The sequence below is a fragment of the Pseudomyrmex gracilis genome, unplaced genomic scaffold, assembly GCF_002006095.1.
Source record: "Pseudomyrmex gracilis isolate BER0280 unplaced genomic scaffold, ASM200609v1 scaffold_17, whole genome shotgun sequence".
Taxonomy (NCBI): domain Eukaryota; kingdom Metazoa; phylum Arthropoda; class Insecta; order Hymenoptera; family Formicidae; genus Pseudomyrmex; species Pseudomyrmex gracilis.
Genome location: NW_018020601.1, coordinates 959,469 through 979,705, shown reverse-complemented (window position 1 = coordinate 979,705; position 20,237 = coordinate 959,469). Strand labels below are relative to the sequence as shown.

At 33.6% G+C, this 20,237-nt stretch overlaps 2 protein-coding genes across 3 annotated transcripts; one reads left to right on the top strand and one right to left on the bottom strand.

Moving 5' to 3' along the window:
- Nucleotides 1-1,793: 1,793 nt before the first annotated feature.
- On the bottom strand, nt 1,794-12,137 carry LOC109864161 (fatty acid synthase-like). Its single transcript, XM_020445114.1, has 17 exons — nt 11,909-12,137; nt 10,723-10,973; nt 10,334-10,565; nt 9,817-10,235; nt 9,370-9,663; nt 9,053-9,257; nt 8,821-8,981; nt 8,283-8,600; nt 7,669-8,168; nt 6,893-7,194; nt 6,334-6,744; nt 5,116-6,164; nt 4,731-4,966; nt 3,935-4,625; nt 3,028-3,865; nt 2,739-2,937; nt 1,794-1,964 (listed from the first exon to the last, which is right to left on the bottom strand). The coding sequence occupies exons 1-17, from the start codon at nt 12,075-12,077 to the stop codon at nt 1,919-1,921; spliced, it is 6,321 nt and encodes a 2,106-aa protein (XP_020300703.1). The 5' UTR covers nt 12,078-12,137; the 3' UTR covers nt 1,794-1,918.
- Nucleotides 12,138-13,982: 1,845 nt separating this feature from the next.
- LOC109864154 (AP-2 complex subunit mu) lies at nt 13,983-19,195 on the top strand. Of its 2 annotated transcripts, none has more exons than XM_020445103.1 (5): nt 13,983-14,244; nt 14,768-15,155; nt 15,271-15,521; nt 15,587-15,843; nt 16,147-19,195. In XM_020445103.1, exons 2-5 carry the CDS (start codon nt 14,816-14,818, stop codon nt 16,625-16,627), a joined length of 1,329 nt encoding a protein of 442 aa, XP_020300692.1. In that variant the 5' UTR covers nt 13,983-14,244; nt 14,768-14,815; the 3' UTR covers nt 16,628-19,195. The 2 variants fall into 2 exon arrangements, with proteins under 2 accessions (XP_020300692.1, XP_020300691.1); XM_020445102.1 differs by having other exon boundaries at nt 13,984-14,321.
- The last annotated feature ends 1,042 nt before the right edge of the window (nt 19,196-20,237 follow it).

Here is a 20,237-nt window from a genome sequence, read left to right as displayed (position 1 = left end):
AGAATTACTCAGTATAATTCGAAATGATGAAAACGAAAGAGTTAATTTCGCGATCGATTGACTGCGCCTGGCTGCCGTTCGATGTTCGAGTCTGAACTCAAAATACAAAGTCAATCGCAGTGCCTGAAACGTTACAAAACTAATCTGTGTATCTGAAAATTTGTTGTTGATCGGCGTACACCGTTCGTTCGCCGCGAGATGCGAGCGCGAACAGATTGTAACGCTCGTATAGAATGTTGTTTGGCTGAACCAAAGTTTAACTCGGCATTAGAGCGTTGGTGAGGCAGCAGACCGCAGAGCGTGTGTTCCGCACGGCGTGTTACGCGCTTTCGTGCTGCATTTTGCAGACTCGAAGGCAATTTAAGTAGTTTTATTTTTCGAAACACACAATATCTTTATAACACATAGTAGAATAGTTTCCGGTACGCGCGCGCACAATGCCGCGATAACATCATGCAATATCATGCGCGCGGGATAATACGCGCCTTGCGGAACGCGCCCAGTACGTATGTGTGCCGTATGGATACTCGCTGGAAGAAATTCGCAAGAACGTCTATCGTATTGGTCGTCAAAATCGTCATCAATCAGAGAATTTATTATTGTAATTATTACATTTACGTTGGCGTCTAACGAAAAGCGCAGTCTGATAATCGCGCGACGCAAGAGTCTGTGTGAAAATTCTGTTTGATTCGTGTGCTCTGACGATTATCAGAATTTCATCAGAACATCTCTGAATATAACAAGAGAAGCGATAAAGAGTATCATCATCTCACTTTTCGATGATCGCCACTTACAATTTAATCAATCGTAATAATCCGCAATTGTCACCGTTGAATCGTGTCGTAACGGTAATTAAAAATGATAAGAGATCGAAGCGTTGATGCCGAGTGATCGAGCAAGTGTCTGGCTGTGCAAGAAGAAGGCTGCATATAGGTTTGAATAGGAAGGCTGTGATAGGAAAAGAGAGAGAAAGAGAGAGAGAAAGGGAGAGAATGAGAGAGAGAGAGAGAGAGAGAGAAAGCGAGAGAGAGAAAGAGAGAGAGAGAGAGAGAGCGAGAGCGAGAGCGCGAGAGAAAGAAGAAATGTGAGTGAAAAACAGAGAGTGAGGATATGAGAGTGTGAAAGAGAAAACAAAAAAAAAAAAAGATAAAAGTTTCAAATAATTAATCGAAGTCAGCGAAAGTATTTCTGGTATCCACTGCGTGTGTCGACAAATTGACGTTGTCAGTCTCGTAATAATTGCGATAAAAGCGAGGACGATTCGCCGAGTCGGAACGGATCAGATCGGGCGGATCGACCGTTATCACATAATACATACACATACACAATCAGCCGTTTTAAGAGAAATAACGGAAACTCCAAAAAAAAAAAAACATGTCACGTACATCTTGACATTTTATGGTCTACACGTGTCGGCCTACACGTGCCTCCCGACAACCTCGACAACCTCGGCTATCGAGAGGACGTCGTCGAAAAAAAAAAAAAAAGGAACAGATTCGCGTACGAATACTGTAGCTAATTATATTGTCACTTCGCTGCTTCGAGAAGCTGCAGTCTACCATGTATATATTTTCATTAATGTATGTATAATAAAATATATTCGAGACAAAACACAGACTCTTTATTTTGGCGTACTGTAAAATCAACCAGTATATTTCAAGAGAGATTATCTTGAAAAAAGATTTATCTTGAAAATTTATTTTAAAAATAAAACAAAAATGCTGCAGTGAAAAAAACTTGTATTTACATTTTTTACAAAAAAGTTTTTATAATAATCTGAGAACAATGACATTATAGCGTAAGTAAATCTTTATATTTTTTCGATTCTTTATCACGAAAAACGAGTTGTATAAATTTATATATTTATTATCTAGTCTTTTGACGAAAAGTAAAACTGATATCGTTTTTATTTGATAAATTATTTTAGGCAATTTATAGCTTTATTTGACGGTCGATCTGCAGCGCTGCAATAAGCAATTTATTGATTTGATGTTAGAATACATAATTGAATTACAATAATATGTTATGACAGAATAAAAGGAGAACTGTATGCACGTCGATTCACATTATCATGAACATTAACAACCGATTGGCAACGATTTTCAGTTGAACATAGTTCTTTGTCTTAAAATGCTGTTCTTTCGTGCAATTCACAAACTATATTTGTAACAAATGATTTTGAGAGCGCTTTGTTTACTCTGCATCTTTAAGACTATACGGGTCGGTTATAATTTTATATAATCACATAAGATTTTATATACGTCGGATGTGATTTCATGTGATTGTGTAAAATCAAATTCGAAATTTGTCGCAATCTGATTTTATATGATCATATATAAATATAGAAAATTGTATATGATCATATAAAATTAGATCCAAAATTTTGCGCGATCTGATCACTTATGTATAATCTTATATGATTATATGTTTCTATTTTTTCTCGGGAGTATATCTATATACGAAATGTTTCTAAATTCTAACTCAATGACGGACTTGAGTAGCATTTTTTTAGTTTTTAGTCGAGAAGATTTCAAATATAAAATCTTTGTTTTGCACAATACCAAACATGAGTCAGCTGTTTTATTGCTGGTTCTTATTGAGTGCATTTTTGGTGGCATCAGCCCGGTAAAAAATTTTCCATGTATAAAATTGTATGGACATATTCGGCACATATAAATTTGCATAATTAGATATAATAATTTTAATTTGTGTATAAGTATACATGAAAAATTTTTTACCGGGAGGTTCCATCAGCGACGGTCCGTGTGTCAGACATCTCCAAGAGTTTTGCAAAAGTGAGATTTCGTATTTCTTGTAAAGAAAGGTACACATCGAAGTGACGTTCCAGAGTTTGTCTGATCTCTACCGCCAATATAGAGTCCATCCCAAGCTCGGCCAGAGATGTAGTCGGTCTTATTTTGTTTATGTTTTCTATATCTTATCACACAAAATGAAAAAATGTTCAAAAATTGTAGAGAATATGTTTATACATATTAGCACAATAAAAAAGTATATGTGAATTCTTACTCATAATAGCAGCGACGGCTCGAAATACATTAAAGAATTCGGGTACTTCTTGTTTCTTTTCAGCTATCACCACGCTGCCTACGATCGGTCGATTCTGAAGTAAAAATTTGTCGAGTTCATTGAGGCAAGAAGATATTTTTTGTTGCAGCATGCCACTAATAACGAGTTCTTTGTCGCTGTTATTCTGCATGTTAGCGATGAGACCCACGTCAGCAATAGATCCCCACTGTATCGCTAAACCAGGAAATCCATCTTTTACCCTTCTTTCGCATATCCTTTCCATCACAGAATTGGCCATACCGTAATTAGTTTGGCCGCTGATTCCTCTACCACAGGAAACCGAGGAGAACACAACGAAATGCCGGAGTTTGGAACAGATCTTTCTGGACAGTTTATCCAACGTTTGTGTCGGCCAGACTTTAGCTTTAAAAGATTCCACAAAACTTTCCGTAGTTTGATTCTCCAGAATATTATCTTTTAAAATAGCAGCGAGATTAAATATAGCATCAACAGGTGTTTTTTTTTCCGTACATCGCAGAAAATGTTCGCAATCTATAGGATTGGTGGTAATATTATCTTTAATGATTGTCACGTTAACTCCATATGATCTCCATAACGACACTTTCATGCGTTGATAGCTATGTTTGATTCCGCTTCTCGAAGTCAACACAAAATTTCTTGCGCCTCGAGATATTAGCCACTCGGTCAATTCCAATCCAAAACCACCTAGACCACCAAGTATGATGTAAATTCTATCGCTATAACAGTAGTAACGACGATGCGCGACGATCGGCGCGTTTATACGACATTTGTCTGCCTCTTGAATATTCAAAATTATCTACAAATATTCGTATATTAAAGAATAAATATTCAATATAATTTACAATTTGTCGTTGCATTTGCATACCTTTCCTTTGTGCTTTCCACTCGCCATGTACCTAAAAGCCTGTTCGATTTCTGTTCGTTGAAAAACCTTAGCTTCTATGGGTTTGATAACACCATTCTTGAGACCATCATTCATTAATTTCACTAATTGGGCCTTGTGCTTGTGTTCTTTTCCAAACATTGAATCCAGAAAAATACCGTAAAAAGAGATTCCTTTTCTAAATAATGACACATCTAAAGGATTGTTCGATACGAGATCGTATCTTCCGATTTCCAAGAAACGACCGTTTTGCGCTAAACAGCGAACAGACGCGAGGAGTTTTTCCTCCGCCAATGAATTCAGCACTATATCAACACCGCGGCCGTTTGTTTGGCGCATAACCATCTGCTCGAAACTGATGTTGTGCGAATTCCCGATGTGATCGTCAGGAATAGTCGGGAACGTTTCTCGGATAAATCGTCGCTTTTCGGCGGTGCCTACTGTGGTAAACACTTCGCATTTTTCATGCAAAGCGAGATTAATAGCTGACTGTCCAACACCACCGGAACCACAATGTATAAGTATCTTATCGCCCTTTTTTATTTTCCCTTTGATATATAAAGCGTAATACGATGTGCTGTATACGCAAGGAATCGTAGCCGCCTCTTCGAACGTCCAAGTATCGGGTATGATCCATTGGAAATCACTTTTTAAAACGATATTTGCGATGCATCTGCAAGTAGAAAGTTTACGTCACGTGTGTATCTTTATAAAAATAATCATAGATCATATTTTTTTTCATAAGCAGAGATGAACGTCTCTCTTAAATTATATGTACTTATTGTCTCTCATTCCCATTACTCGTCGTCCTTCGGCATCGAATCCTACATACTCCAATCCAAGATTCACGCTCTCAAATCGCTCTTCACTGCTTTCAGAAGTTAATTTTCCTGTAGCTAGCATTACATCTTTAAAATTTAGGGATGAGTAAGTCACACGTATCAAGTCCTCACAATGAGAATTAATGAATATATCATTCTCCATCCAACAAAATGAACTTAGGTCACCAAGAACCTATACAAAGAAATATTAAATCATTAAAAGTAGTACATATATATATATCGAAAGATATGTACAAAGAAAAAAGAAATTTAAACAACAAATGTACGTAAAAGTGTCGCGAAATTATAATTAAATGAAAGATTTGCGAATGTTTTGCATACCGTTTGACACACGTAAGCAGCGGGAACAAGTGCAGGTTCCGGGGCTGGCAAACAGAAATGCCGGTACGAACCCCAAGTTTTTTTAGATCCCAAAACATTGACCGTCATATCTTTCCGCAATTGTTGCGCGTAGAAAGGATCTTGCAAAGAAAATTTCGGAGCAGTCTCGTCTTGAACAAACACACTTCTAACAAATTCGCCACCGGGTTCTTTTCTCAAGCAATTAACAAAGCCCAATAAACCGCATTCAAAATCGCCTTCGCTAACAATTACAATTCTGTTGTTTCGATCGAATGTTTTCTTCTTGTCTACAAGTAGCTTCCATTTTTCCAACCATTCAAAGTTATTATTGGTAATGTGAACAATAGTTGTTTCTTTGATCGTAACTTGTTTTTTCAGAAGCACAATCATTTCCTTTTTGGTACGCTTTTCAAGAATAACATTCAATCCATATTGTTCTAAATTATCGTTGCCGATTAATGCGGAATAATCGCGATGCGATTCCGTTGGTTCTGTTACGTCGTATGTCTCACGCGATAACAAGAAACCACCTTCTTCGAGGAAGAGTAAAATTCGTTCTAATAAGCTCCGTTTTGACAATAAATTAAACCCTATAATCATTAACACTTTATTGTCCACGTGTGTTCTTAAATCCGCGAATGTTACGTTCGATGGCAAGTATGACGACTTAAACCGAAACGGCGATGTAATTAGAGTAATAGATGCTTGTACCAACAGCAAATTATTGCAAACTTCAAGTATCGCCAAAGTTGTTAGATCTTCTGTGCTTACGATATCTGTATCTTCCACCACTTCGATGATCTTCATTTTTGTAATCTGATGATCCTCCAGTGCGATTTGTGTTGATATCCGTATTGCGTCGTGCAAGGAAATTTTTTCGCGATCTTGATGGGCCGTAAATCTGTACTCCTCAATAACGGGATCCGCGTTTATTTTCCGGCGAGCGATCAACGTAGTTTTCACTCCCCAAATTTCTACGCCACCGGATATTATGAGATCCATGTTTTTGTATACTCGTACTGGCAATTCTTAAAAGAGAAATTGTATTTTGAATAAAAATGTTTCTTACACGATTTTCACAACTGATATAAAATTTGTATCTTCGAATTTCTTTTCTAATAATAATAGCGCACAAAATAAACTATTCCTCTCCTTTTGTTCAATAAAAAAGAGAAAAAGAAAGAAAGAAAGACTTACGTTTACTATTTTGCGTCGTGTTTATTTTTGCGTAGTTTTGTAACGTTACGTTATGAAGGATCGGATTAATTACTAGTTTTTGAATGTTTGTAGGAACGTATAAACCTTTGCTATTTTTTCCAAATATATTCAACTGCAGCAACGTGTCCATAAATGTGACCCAATTACTCGTCCAAACGACGTGTCCTTTGTCACCTGTTATTGATGCGCTAATTAATCCACGAAAAACACCACTGTATTGATATCCGCGTAATTTCAGTTCTTTGTAAATATCCAGAGTGTTCATGTGTTCTTCCTCCTTATCCGGTGATAAATCAAACGATGCGATTTTCTGTTTAGGATCTATCTCAGTGGACACCTCACCCGTCACAACGACAGTGTCTTCTTCACATACTTCGAACTTACCGCTTCCTATAATAGGTTTTAAACATCTCAATTATGTAATTATTTTTTTAATATTAAAATATTATTGTTTAAATCAATTTTTTTTTGTTATTTAATCTTTTGTTACACTTATCTCATTTCAAGAAATTTTTTATGAAAAAAAGTGAGAGAATACCTTCGTGTATCCTGATTGTCAATTCCACACTATCATTTTTCGATAAATGAGTAGCGCGAACGAATCTTAAGTCTCGAAATATTATTGGTAGTGATAAATATAATTCTCCTTTGATTTTTCCGATAGTTTCCCAAACAAGCACAACATAACCCATCGCTGGCAACAAGGTTCTCCCATCTATTACGTGACCTGTCATGTATTCGTAGTCTTCATCGCTAAGCTGTACTTTGACGAGTCTCTCTCTGATGTTATCATATTTTGGTATCTCATGCGCTACAATCCAGTTTTTCGAGTGATCCCATCTAGAATAACACCCTTGTGTGTTTACATGAATATACTCTTTTTATAATAAACAAATTTCTTTTGTAAATAACAGAAAATTAAAATCTTTAATAGAAATATAAAAAAAATTCTTCATATATGAATAAATTCATCATCCGGCTGCGTTCTAATATTCACTCCCAGTACTGGAAATCTATAACACATTTGATGTAAAATACAGATTTTTAATAAACTAGCAGTGAATATCGGAACCGCAGTCTATATTTAAATATATGTAAGTAATATATATGTAATCACATATTGTTATACATAATTAAATATATCAAATTTATCCATATAAAGAATTGTATTTTGAAAAGTAGTAAAATATTACTGAATTACATATTAAAATCTTTATCAATTGTGATCTATTTTTATCTTCTATCATTTCAGTAAAATTTCAATCAGATAATTTTTATCAGAGACTTTAAAAATTTTTAAATGGATGTTCATACTTAATAGATGGAGAAATCATGGGAGTTCCACGGCTAACTGGAAATTCTACGGGCGGATATAAAGCGGCAATTTGTGGTTGCAAGCCGCAGTTATAAAGTTTTCCAATTCCTTGAAACATTAAAGCGACTGGATTTTCGTTCGTGCACTGAGTAAGCATGATGTTAGTTACTTGTGGATGCAAAGATTCTTTCAGGATATGCTGCAAAACACTAGTTGGTGCAATTTCTATAGTGACAGCATTATTTGGGATCATACGTATTGTTTGTTCAAAAAGAACAGTAGTCAGTATACTATTTGTGAGATAGTCAGCGGAACACATTTGTGAAATAGACCACTCAGTAGAAGATACAGATGTGCTGATCCATCTTGAGCTTCTTTTCTTAGGTTGTGATATTAGTAGACTTAAGCTTCTTAAAAGTTCATCTTTAATAGACGCAAGATAATGACTATGGTAAGGTATATTGTTGCAGGAAATTTTTTGCACATTTGTGCCACGAGCCTAAAACATAGACGAAATTAAATAACGATTAACGATATAAACTAAACAATACTAAAATTTCAGTAAATCTCATTTTAACAATCGCTATAATTACTGAATTACTCAATTACTTACCTGTAACGTTTTCATAAACACACGCACACATTCCGCGGGTCCACTTATAACATTGCTTTTCGGACTATTGCGGCATGCAATTTTAATATCTGCTGGACATATAGTTTTGAGAGTTTCGTAATCAAGATTGACAGTGGCCATAGATCCACAAGGCACTGTGCTTTCGACACACGCCAAAGCAATCAAGTACGCTGATAAAATAGTTTGTTCAATAGTGAGACACTTATCTGCATATGCACATCCAAGTTCTCCAACAGAATATCCGATCATGTTATCCGGAATAATTCCCAAAGACGTTAAAAGATCTACTAATCCAATCTGCATAATTTTTTATATTTATAATGTACATTTTTTATATTTATATTATATTAACATGTTGTATATTAGTATATTTTTATATTATTTATATCTTGTGTGTGTGTGTGTGTGTGTGTGTATGTATATATATATTATATATTTATACTATATTTTATATCTTGTAAAATATAAAAAAGTTACGTTAAACATGTACAGTTTATACATCAATATCGTAATTTACCTGAATTGCAACGATACAAAGCAATGTATTGACAGGACTTTTGTTCATTCTTTCGTCTATCATCGTTATAATAGCAGTTACGTTTACGTTATATTGTTTTAAAACATTATCGCACATTTTTATACTACGTGCGAAAACAGGAAATTTGAGTAAATGTTGACCTGCATATTACAGTTTAAAACATCAAAATTTTTAATTATAACAATTAAGTAAAATTATTGTATATAAGTACCTATTCCAAACCATTGTGAGCCCACTCCAGAAAATATAAACCAAACAGGTGTTTTGTTGTTTTTATAAACCTGAATTTCTTTTATCAAACGCTGTTGCGTCTTTTCCAGTATAATATATCCTCTCCATGAATGACCCTCTATATTACAAGCATGAATGTCATGCAGTAAACGAATATATTCCACATCTAATGGATGATTTGCGACCTACAAATAATTATTTAAACAAATATTTCGCAGATTTTAATACAAAAGTAAAATATGTACGCATAATTTCTGCTTGATTAAACACACATGTTAATTCTTTGCGTGTACTTACATCCTTTAAAAAAGACTGCACTGATTCTTCAGTGCGTCCAGATACAGTAACAAGTCTTGGCAAGTCATCATTTGGCGCACCGTTATTGATCTTTTTTTTAGGGTTCCACTTCAATAATAAGTGTCCGTTAGATCCTCCAAATCCGAACGAGTTTATGCCTATGTAACCGTTTGTCAGACGCGTTGGTTCCGTGGCAACACGTACAGTTCCATTTCTGAGAGATTCTATGTCTTCTCGTGGTGACGTAAAGTTGATCATCGGCGGAATAAAACCAGTTTCCATTGCGATTATAGCCTTCAAAAGTGTACGATATAAGTCTCAAACTTTCGAAAATTAATTTGTTTATTAATGTGATTTAAATTAATTTCTTATTTTGTTTTTTTCTACTTTTATTACAAAGTCTTTTCTTATATTATGTTATAGATGTAAAAATTTGTGTTACTTTACCTTAGCAATCTGATTTATACCGCTCGCTGATTCAGCGTGACCAAGATTAGATTTTACAGATCCAATTAACAACGGAGTTTTTCTGTCCTTGCAGAAAACATTGCAGATAGCATTGACTTCCGATGGATCACCAACTTTTGTGCCAGTACCGTGCGCTTCGACGTATTCCACATTAGTTGGCGATATTCCACACTCTTGATAAAACTCGGTTAACAAATGTGTTTGCATATGTTTCGATGGAAATGTTATTCCTTCCTCTTTGAATCCATCGCTGTTCAGTTTAATGTGTTTGCATAAAGCGTAAATTCTTTTCGCGTTTTTTGCCTTTTGAAGATATATTACCGATATAGTATCACTACGGGTATAACCATTTGCGTTTACATCAAACGGCTTGCAATAGCCTGTTGGTGACAAAGCACCTAAAATCAAACATATTACATATGAGAAAATGCATATTTGGAATTATATCTGTGTTCCTTTTTTGTTTACATATTTTAAAAATAAATAATTTCACTACCGAGACAAAAAAATTGCATAGTCAGTTTCGGATGAAGACACAAATTTCCAGAGGCAACAATAGCATCTTCGCATTTACCAGATGTGATGTAGTAACGAGCAATTGCTATAGCATAAAGAGTAGAACTACAGGCTGAATCGACTACATAAGATGGTCCTTTCAAATCCAGCCAATAGGAAATTAAATTTGCCATTGAAGCTCTACAAGAGCCAGTAAGATTTACACCATTGATCTAATTATAAAATATATTATTGTAAGATAGTTCACAGTATAGCTGTAAGATAGAGTCTAAATTAATAATAAATGTGTGTTAACTGTTAATACACATTTATTAATATTTGTTAATATAATAAATTAACTATTAATCAATCATTGTAAATATTTTCTACCTGCAAGTCTCGATACATAAGTATCTCTTGCGTATCAAAGAAAGATTGTCCCACGATCGTAGCAATATTTCTTCCTCGTAATTGCATTGGATTGATCCCCGCGTCGACAATTGCTTCGTAAGTATGCTCCAATAATCTTCTCAATACTGGATCAAGTGTATTGGCTTGAATATCACACATATTGAAATAGTCCGCATCGAATTTATTTAAATTATTGATTATTCCCATACGTTTTGGTAAATCCGAATGTTCTAAAACAAATGATGACAATATCGTAGCAATAATTTATACATATTCTAATACAGCACAAAACATATTACAATCATTACGGCAATGTTGCAATATTAAAATGTAATGTAACATTACACCTAACATTAGGTGTAATGAAACATTAGAAGAAATATAACTTAACAAAATATCTGAAAGATATTAATAATATGACATTAATTATTTCAGAAACATTACAAAATATACTTCTATAACTCTATAATTTTTTATTATTTTTACTACGCTATATAATAATGATAATATTGTATAATACGTAATTAAAATAATATAACAATATGATAATATATAATATATGTATAACTTTATGAAATATATGTATAATTTACTCTCGGTCATTTCGAATTTGATATTACATACGTGTTTTCATACAAGTCGAACACTACGGCGCGGATTTTGTGAAAACAGAAAAAAAATTAAGATTCTTTTACTCAACTATGACAAAAAGTTTAGTGTTGGTATTTAGTTTTTTGGTTTTAAATATATTGTAGTTGTTTTATTTAATGACGTTCTCGTGATTTGCTAATATAAAGGCATATCGATGATATTCGGAAATTAACATCACCTCGCAATTGATCAGCCGAGTGATATACATTCTGTTAGATGAAAATAGAAACAGCCGAGAGACCGATTATATACATATATGCGTAATAAATTATACATATATTTCATAAAGTTATATGTGTATACTATAAAAATATAATAATATAAGTTTGTCCTACATTTATAATGACATTTTAACATTGCCGCAATCCTACAGCAATGTTGCAACAAAGGTTTGCAACTGATTTCCAATATTATAATGTTTCAGCGTAATTAATCTGCATTATGTCTGCAATCGTTCTGTGCTTAATGGATTATTAAAGAATAAATGTAATCATCTAGTTATCAATTTACTTACCTAATTTCCATCGGTTATGTTTGTCTGTAACAAGATCAACTTTGTTAAACAGATATTCTTGTAACTGTTTCATATTGTTCGCACCTGGGAAGATACCAGAAATGCCAGAAATAACAATTTCTTCAGGATTGATATCGGCACACAATTCATTTTTATTTTCATTGATCATGATTTAGTTATTGTATCTAATAGTAGAATGTTCACGAGAAATAATATATGTTTTATAAATATGGTTCTACTCGCAGGATCTGTAATTTTTTGTTCGTACTATTTGTAATAAAATGGCTCAAACAATGTGTCTAGACCGGCAAGTATAAAAAGTAACTACACAGTAAAGTAAAACATCATTTAGCTTTATATATACCAATGCATTCGAATATATAAAATTTTATTAGTATTGTTTATGTAGATGTACTACACATATCATGTACTATTATCGTAGAAATGTAAAGCAAAATATCATTTATTTAGATGTACTACACATCTCATGTATTATTATCGTAGAAATATAAAGCAAAATATCCAGTAGTGATCATGAAAAGAGAGTTATATATATAAAAATTAATAAACTAGTTATTTTATCCGTTGTCTTCACTAATATCATTTACCATATAATAGAAATTCATATTAGCTAAAACAACAAACTAATGCCAAAATAAAGTGCACGTCTTGAGATAATCCTAAAGTGCTCTGTGCTATAGTCTAGTCGTAATAATAAAACCAAATTATTAATGTAAGTTTAACATAAAAAAATGTTTAGTAAATATTAACGTGATTTTATGTTAAAAACAGTGAAAGTATAATAAAACTTAGTCAATTATTTAAAATTGCAGTGAAAATAGAGCAAAATTTCAGAGACTTAAGAATAAAAATGTTAACGCACTGAAGAAAAGTACAACAAACTTGCAAAAATTAATTGGTTGGTCTAGAAAAATGATGAAAAATGCTTTCAGATTCAAAAATAACATATACCCCGATAGCCAAATGATAGCAGTATGCCAGCAGTATGCACGCAGGTTTAATCAGCACTTTGCAGCAGATTCCACTCAGCTGTGTCATCATAGTGAGTGAATTATGTAGGCACGATATGTAAAGAAAACAACACAGCAAAAATATAGAAATAAATGAAGAATGAAATGACAATAGCACGTTATGCTTCAAATCTGCTACATTTTTTGAGCAAGTTCTGCTTGATTGATGCAATACTATTTGCATCACGGCATGACATATTTATATTCTTTTTTTTTCTGTTTTTTTGTCGACACTAGTTGAAATAACAGATTATGTTTGAATGCTGGCTACATTGTACTGGCATAATGTATTATTGCAAACTTTGCAAAATATGATCACTCAGCTTGGTTATCTGGGTATATATCTGTGAATACATATATGTACATATATGCATATACATGTACATATGTATATGTATATATGCATATAATATATATATACATATATATACATATGTAGATATATTATGTATGCTCGAGAAAAAATGGAAAATCATGTGATCATAAAGGATTATATGTAGATCGGATATAATTTTGTATGATCATATAAACTTTTATATAACCCGAATCTGATTTTATATAAGTTGGATATGATTTTATGTGATTGTGTAAAATCAGATCCGAAATTTGGCGCGATCCGATTTTATGTAATCATATATAAATACATAAAATTATGTACATTAGTATATGATTTCTTATATTTATATATGATCATATATAAAATCAGATCGCGCCAAATTTCGGATCTGATTTTACACAATCACATAAAATCATATCTAACTTATATAAAATCATATTTGACTTATATAAAAGTTTACACGATCATACAAAAAGCCAGAGAGAAGCCTGCTTCGTAACATTTGCAGTTAGACTTTGAACATAACGTTCCGTTTCATGCATATGCGCACATGATTTATAGTATATGTAACATAAACTATAGATAAATGCGCGCATGTGCAAGAAACGGAACGCATCCTTTGACCGCGTCTACAATTGGACCACACATTGCCGCGCAAGCAGGAACACATCTGGGAAGTCTGGGAGGTTTGTTCGCGTTGCATGCCCCAACACGCTCTTATTCGTTCTAACGCGCTTTTTTTCAATGAAACTTTAATGAAACTTCAAAATGTTTTTAATAAACTTTTTCAATAAAAAAAAGTCGCACTCAGTGCGCACTAGTGCAGGCTACCGAATTCGCTGTTAGAGCGCGTTGGGGCGAGAAGGAGCATGTTGGGGCATGTGACGCGAACAAACCTTTGGAACTACTGGAAACAGTGGGTGTTGCTTTCGTCACTTATCCGTCAACTTGCGTTTGTACTCGTTGAGGTAAGGATATCGTGCAACGTCGAAGTGGGTGGGTACGCGCACAGAGTGTCTTCTACAACTCTTTTTAAAAGTCATGTGTAAGTGAAACCGACTTTGCTTCTCTTGATAACGGCGTCTCGCACTGATTTTCTTTTTCCGTACGCGTTCACTTTAACGCATTCATGTAGAGGCCACGTCCGATCGATAACGCCATCCGTTCGCGAGATATGCCGGACAAACGGACGATTCTAAATGTCATTTAAAGAACGAATGTTATTTCTGTCATTTACAGACGTATTTATATCATTCGCGCAACAATTGATGGACTTGTGTGTTCTCGCAAAGTGCTTGTTCCATATTGTTCCAATCAATTTTATCTCTTTTCTGAACAAAAAGCAGATCATGTTCTTTCTGAATCAAATTAATTTTCAATCAAAATTGATTTTTATTGTATTGCTAGTTTTACAATGAAATTTAAAAATTATCAAGGATATAAATTTTTATACAATTTGGTATTCATATATACTTTGTGTCTGTTTTGCAGATTAATTTTCTCTTAAAGAAATAATAAAAGAAAATACCCTCTGTCAAGATGATAGGGGGTTTATTTGTGTATAACCACAAGGGAGAGGTACTCATCTCCCGAGTATATCGCGATGATATTGGCCGAAATGCAGTGGATGCATTTCGTGTTAATGTCATCCATGCACGACAGCAAGTACGTTCACCTGTGACCAATATTGCCAGAACATCATTTTTTCATATTAAGCGAGCCAATATTTGGTTAGCTGCTGTCACAAAGCAAAATGTTAATGCGGCTATGGTATTTGAACTACTACTAAAGATTATAGATGTCATGCAGTCTTACTTTGGCAAAATTTCAGAGGAAAACATCAAGAATAATTTTGTGCTTATCTATGAACTACTGGATGGTCAGTATAAATTCTAACTCAAATTAACCACATAATCATACAACATCACATAATCACTACACAGACAAGCTTAGGTTTTAGAGAACTTTATTTTCTATTATCTTTTCTATTACAGAGATTCTTGACTTTGGATATCCACAAAACTGTGATACAGGAGTATTGAAAACATTTATTACTCAACAAGGTGTAAAGTCAGCCAGCAAAGAAGAACAAGCTCAAATAACATCACAGGTCACTGGTCAGATTGGGTGGAGACGAGAGGGTATTAAATATAGACGCAATGAACTCTTTTTAGATGTACTGGAATATGTGAATCTTTTAATGAGTCCTCAAGGCCAAGTCCTTAGCGCTCATGTTGCTGGAAAGGTAAATTATTTTATAAAAAAGATGGAATTACATATGATCTTTTATATTCTGAAAATTTTTTCTAGGTCGTGATGAAATCTTATTTGTCCGGTATGCCCGAATGTAAATTCGGAATTAACGACAAAATCGTAATGGAAGCTAAGGGTATGAAAGGAAGTGGCGGACTTGGAGGAGGTGGTGACGATCCCACTGGTGCTAGATCCGGCAAGCCAGTTGTTGTTATTGATGATTGCCAATTTCATCAGTGTGTTAAGCTTAGCAAATTCGAGACCGAACATTCCATTAGTTTTATACCGCCTGATGGTGAATTTGAGTTGATGAGGTACTTTTCTATATATGAATTATTTTACTGACAAATTGACATATAGTAAAGTACACTATATCGTGCTTAGAGAAGTAGTTCTCTTCCACCTCTTACTATCGCGCGCCGTTCGGTTTCCTTCTGAAGCGGCCCGAGATCCGATTTATATACCGGTGAGTATATTTGGGCCGTTGATAAAGATCAGAAGAGAACTACTTTCTTTAATTGGGAACGATATAGTGCACTTTGCTGTACAAGTGAATATCATTCAAGTATAAAAATATTCTGTGCACTATATGTTTTCTTTATTACACTTTATTACAGATATCGTACAACAAAAGATATATCGTTGCCTTTCCGTGTAATACCGTTAGTTCGTGAAGTAGGTCGAACGAAGATGGAAGTCAAAGCGGTCCTGAAGTCCAATTTTAAATCTACGTTGCTAGGACAGAAGATAGAAGTCCGCGTACCGACGCCGTTGAATACTGCTGGCGTACAGTTGATTTGTTTGAAGGGTAAGGCAAAATACAAAGCGTCGGAAAACGCGATCGTGTGGAAGATAAAGCGTATGGCCGGCATGAAGGAAACACAGCTGTCAGCTGAGATCGATCTACTTGAGACGGACACAAAAAAGAAATGGACAAGACCGCCGATATCGATGAACTTCGAGGTGCCTTTCGCACCATCCGGTTTTAAAGTGCGCTACTTGAAAGTATTCGAATCCAAACTCAATTATTCTGATCACGATGTGATTAAATGGGTTCGCTACATAGGACGCAGCGGCTTGTACGAAACGCGATGTTAATGGCCCGAGCAAATACGCCGTGGCGTAAATAAAGATACTTGTAAAGATAATTTTAATCTCAAAGTGGAAACTATGATTATGAATATCACTGAATGTTTATTGAGATTATTTCATTGTAGCGCATATTCGAAGCAACAACCTGAAATTGTTCGGTGACCAATTTCGAGTACAACACGTAACGTAAGCCCTGTTCGATTATTACTAGCAGTACTGAAAAATCTATAGAATACGTAACGTGAACCTATAGACTTTCAGTACTGACCGAACAGAGCCGACATATAGTGAAATTACGAACATGTCGTTTAAAGAGAAATCTCTGCATTGACACAAAATTTATAACCACAAGAAAGTTTTTACATCACGCTATGTATTAATAAAAACAAACTTGAATTTAGTTGTTTTTATTGGCAATGCTAAATAGGAAAAAATATTCAGAATGGAAAATAGATGTGGGTTTTTGCACGTGAAAAAACATGTTCGACGAACAATTATAACAATCGGTATCAGACATGCTTCTTTCGTGCCAATGTTTTTATTATTCAGTTTTATTTCTATAATTTAGCTGAATTCAAATAAACTAGTTCATAGAAATTATGTCCAGATTTTATTAATTTTTTTATTATAAAATTGTTGCCAAAGACAATAATTAGATATATTATCATGAATTGTTTATATATTTTCTCTTTAAATGCTTCTGAGATTTTAAATCATTATTTGCTTCATTTATACACATACTACAGCACAATCAGTGAAAATTTATACAAATTATATAAATAATATTTATAATATATAGTTTTACGATATATTGATTTACTTTTAGAGTTGATATCCGATGAAAATATGTTTGTGAAACATATTTGCAGAATTACGTTATATGATAAATATTTTTTTAAGGGTCCACAGGAATTGTTCAAAAACGTTTAGTGGAATTTAGAAACTTTGTTCAAGTTTTTTTAAAACTAAAGTGTGAAAGAAAAAAAAAGTTAACATCATTAGTCATAATCAAGGAAGATCCATTCTTTTGCAGTACAGAGCGATTTTATTTTGGAAAAATGATTGAAGTAAAAAACATCATTAATTTATATACATTTCTGCTGACGTATATTACAATTCGTATTTTTTATTTATCAATCATTTTTAAGATACTTATCGCGCGATAGTATTTCTTATTCAAAAGTTTAATTTTACGCTACACAAAAGTATTCTCAAAATTTGATTCATGTCGTACGAATATTTCAGACTCTATTTTATCGACATGTCATTAATGTAGAAATAAATAAGTAGTTTTATTATGCTCAAAATCTCTTTAAATAATTTTATTTTTTGCCAATGCGGTAAACTTTTAGTAGCGACTGTCCACGCTGTACATATCGAACGGCAATTTGACACAACGTCGCGCGCGTCTAACGAAATCTGTCAGTTTGCTCAGCTGTCAAACAAAACTATTAAAATAACTTTTCAATTTCAATACAGATACTAAAAAAAAAACACTTAAAAACAATATTAAGTATGACAGAGGCAAGAAAATTGCAAAAAAACTGTCTAAAGATCTAAATACGTTGTGCGAAAGGCGACGTTGTTGCCGCTGTTACTTGTCTAACTATGCCTTGTCAAGAAATATAATCTTTCCGCGGCTTTATTTCGACAACTAGACGGTCAATAATTCTAAACTTTTTTTATAGTATTCTTTTAATCTACCGCATTCTAGTTTTTTTTTATCAATGTCGCAAATATAGTTTAATAGCTAGAGTTTTAAATGTGCATTTTTGAGTGGCTTTACGCATATAATACATGTAAAAAATGTCATTTATAATTGTAATTATCTCAACTTTGGAACGGTCAAATACTTAGAAATTTCACGAGCGCTTGAAAAGCCTTTTGCTTAATAGTAGTTCAAATTTGGAAGAGTTGACAAGAAATCGATTCTAACGCGATAACTATCTTAAAAGCCAACTTTACAATTTGGCTCTATATTGCACGTTTTATGTGAGGAATAAAGTAAAGCAAAATTCATAAAGAAATAATGTCTCTCCGAGTCTTAGAAGACTCGAATAATCGTCACACGTGTATGTGTGTGAGTGAGTGAGTGAGAGAGAGAGTGTGCGTGCGTGTGTGTGTGCACACGAAATACAACTGAGTAAAGTAAGCGAGTAAACAAGACTATTATGAGATCTTTCTTTTTTGTGTATCAACTCGAAGTTTGCTCATTACTCCTGTCGACCCTTAATGTATTATTATGATGAATTTCTGTATGTCGACATGTAACACGAATTGAAGTAGTCATTCCTTATGTAACTCTTGCATGTGTAACACAGAGTTACATATTGTGGCCTCTTGAATATCTAGAGTTCGAGCGAACAAATCTATATATTACGGATCATTCGTACAAGATTCTGAAATGAGATGCATTCAATAAAAATGTAGAACACTATAGGATACTATCTGTATTTGTGCATGGGAGTAAGAATGGGAAGAAATACTAATCGATATACGAGCGTAATTAATTCTGTCTCTCTATATTGTGAAACGCTCTCACACATAATAAAATATACGTGTAAAGCAAAACTATTTCTGTATTGTAAATTCAATTACATGTTATCCTGCTTCCCTGTCTATCACTGACCCGAATATTATATGCAACAAAATAAACTCAAATATTACACTAACAATTTATAATATATGCACGCGTAAAATTATTGTTACGCATTATTTTGTATTTGATAATCAAAAATTTTTTTTGTATTATGTACAATCTATTATCTATTTCACGCACCTGGATATGGCAGTGCATATATGCTGAGAGGATTTAGCATTAACACGAATAATCGATTATATTCTGATTTTACATATAGATTGCGGTGCTTTCGTGATATAAGAATACTTACGCCGCGACTACTGGAGAAAATAATTGCGCCGTTCGCGTAATAATACTTAGATAACGCGATGATCGTAAAATTCGATATAAAAACTCTCACCTTCAATCAATATGACGACTGTAAACAACACTTAAGATCAGGAGTTTTCAAGATAAGTAAGTTGGAGATAAAAAACAAAACTATTCACGAGACTAAAAACAAAAAGATGTGCTTCTGTATGTAGAAAAAAAATGAAGAATCTCGCGACATCGAAGCGCGCTAAAGCTCTATCTCATCGATTATCGAACGATAATCGATGTATCGTTCTAGCGATCTCTCGCTCGAATATCTTTCGAATTCGATAAAGTAGTCAACGCGCTTCAATACGCTTTGCTTCAGGTTTTTTACTAGCATATTTTTGTATTTTTTGCAAATTGCATATAAATAGTTTCGTATCTTCAGTTTTTTTTTCGTATCTCTTAAGAACTTGTTCTTCGAATTCGATGCATTGTTGTGTCATATATTGATTAAATGTGTTTTATATCAATCGCTTCGATCATCGCATTGGTATCTAATATTAGCGCTATTTTTACGTCGTGAAGAAGCTGCAATCTATTTAATCAGACAGACACTCAAACATTTCGAACTCCGAGCACAAAGTGCTTTAAAAAACTTAGAGCAAATATATAAAGAAATAATGATTCTAAAATATAAATAACAAGATTATAAAAAAAATAATAATAATAATAACATAC

Coding starts and splice junctions, on each gene's coding strand:
- LOC109864154 (XM_020445103.1), top strand. CDS start 14,816: ATGATAGGGGGTTTATTTGTGTATAACCACAAGGGAGAGGTACTCATC. Junction 15,522..15,586: donor GCGCTCATGTTGCTGGAAAG/GTAAATTATTTT, acceptor AATTTTTTCTAG/GTCGTGATGAAATCTTATTT. Junction 15,844..16,146: donor GGTGAATTTGAGTTGATGAG/GTACTTTTCTAT, acceptor ACTTTATTACAG/ATATCGTACAACAAAAGATA.
- LOC109864161 (XM_020445114.1), bottom strand. CDS start 12,077: ATGATCAATGAAAATAAAAATGAATTGTGTGCCGATATCAATCCTGAA. Junction 6,745..6,892: donor GACAATCAGGATACACGAAG/GTATTCTCTCAC, acceptor AACCTATTATAG/GAAGCGGTAAGTTCGAAGTA. Junction 4,967..5,115: donor CTGCTTACGTGTGTCAAACG/GTATGCAAAACA, acceptor TTCTTTGTATAG/GTTCTTGGTGACCTAAGTTC.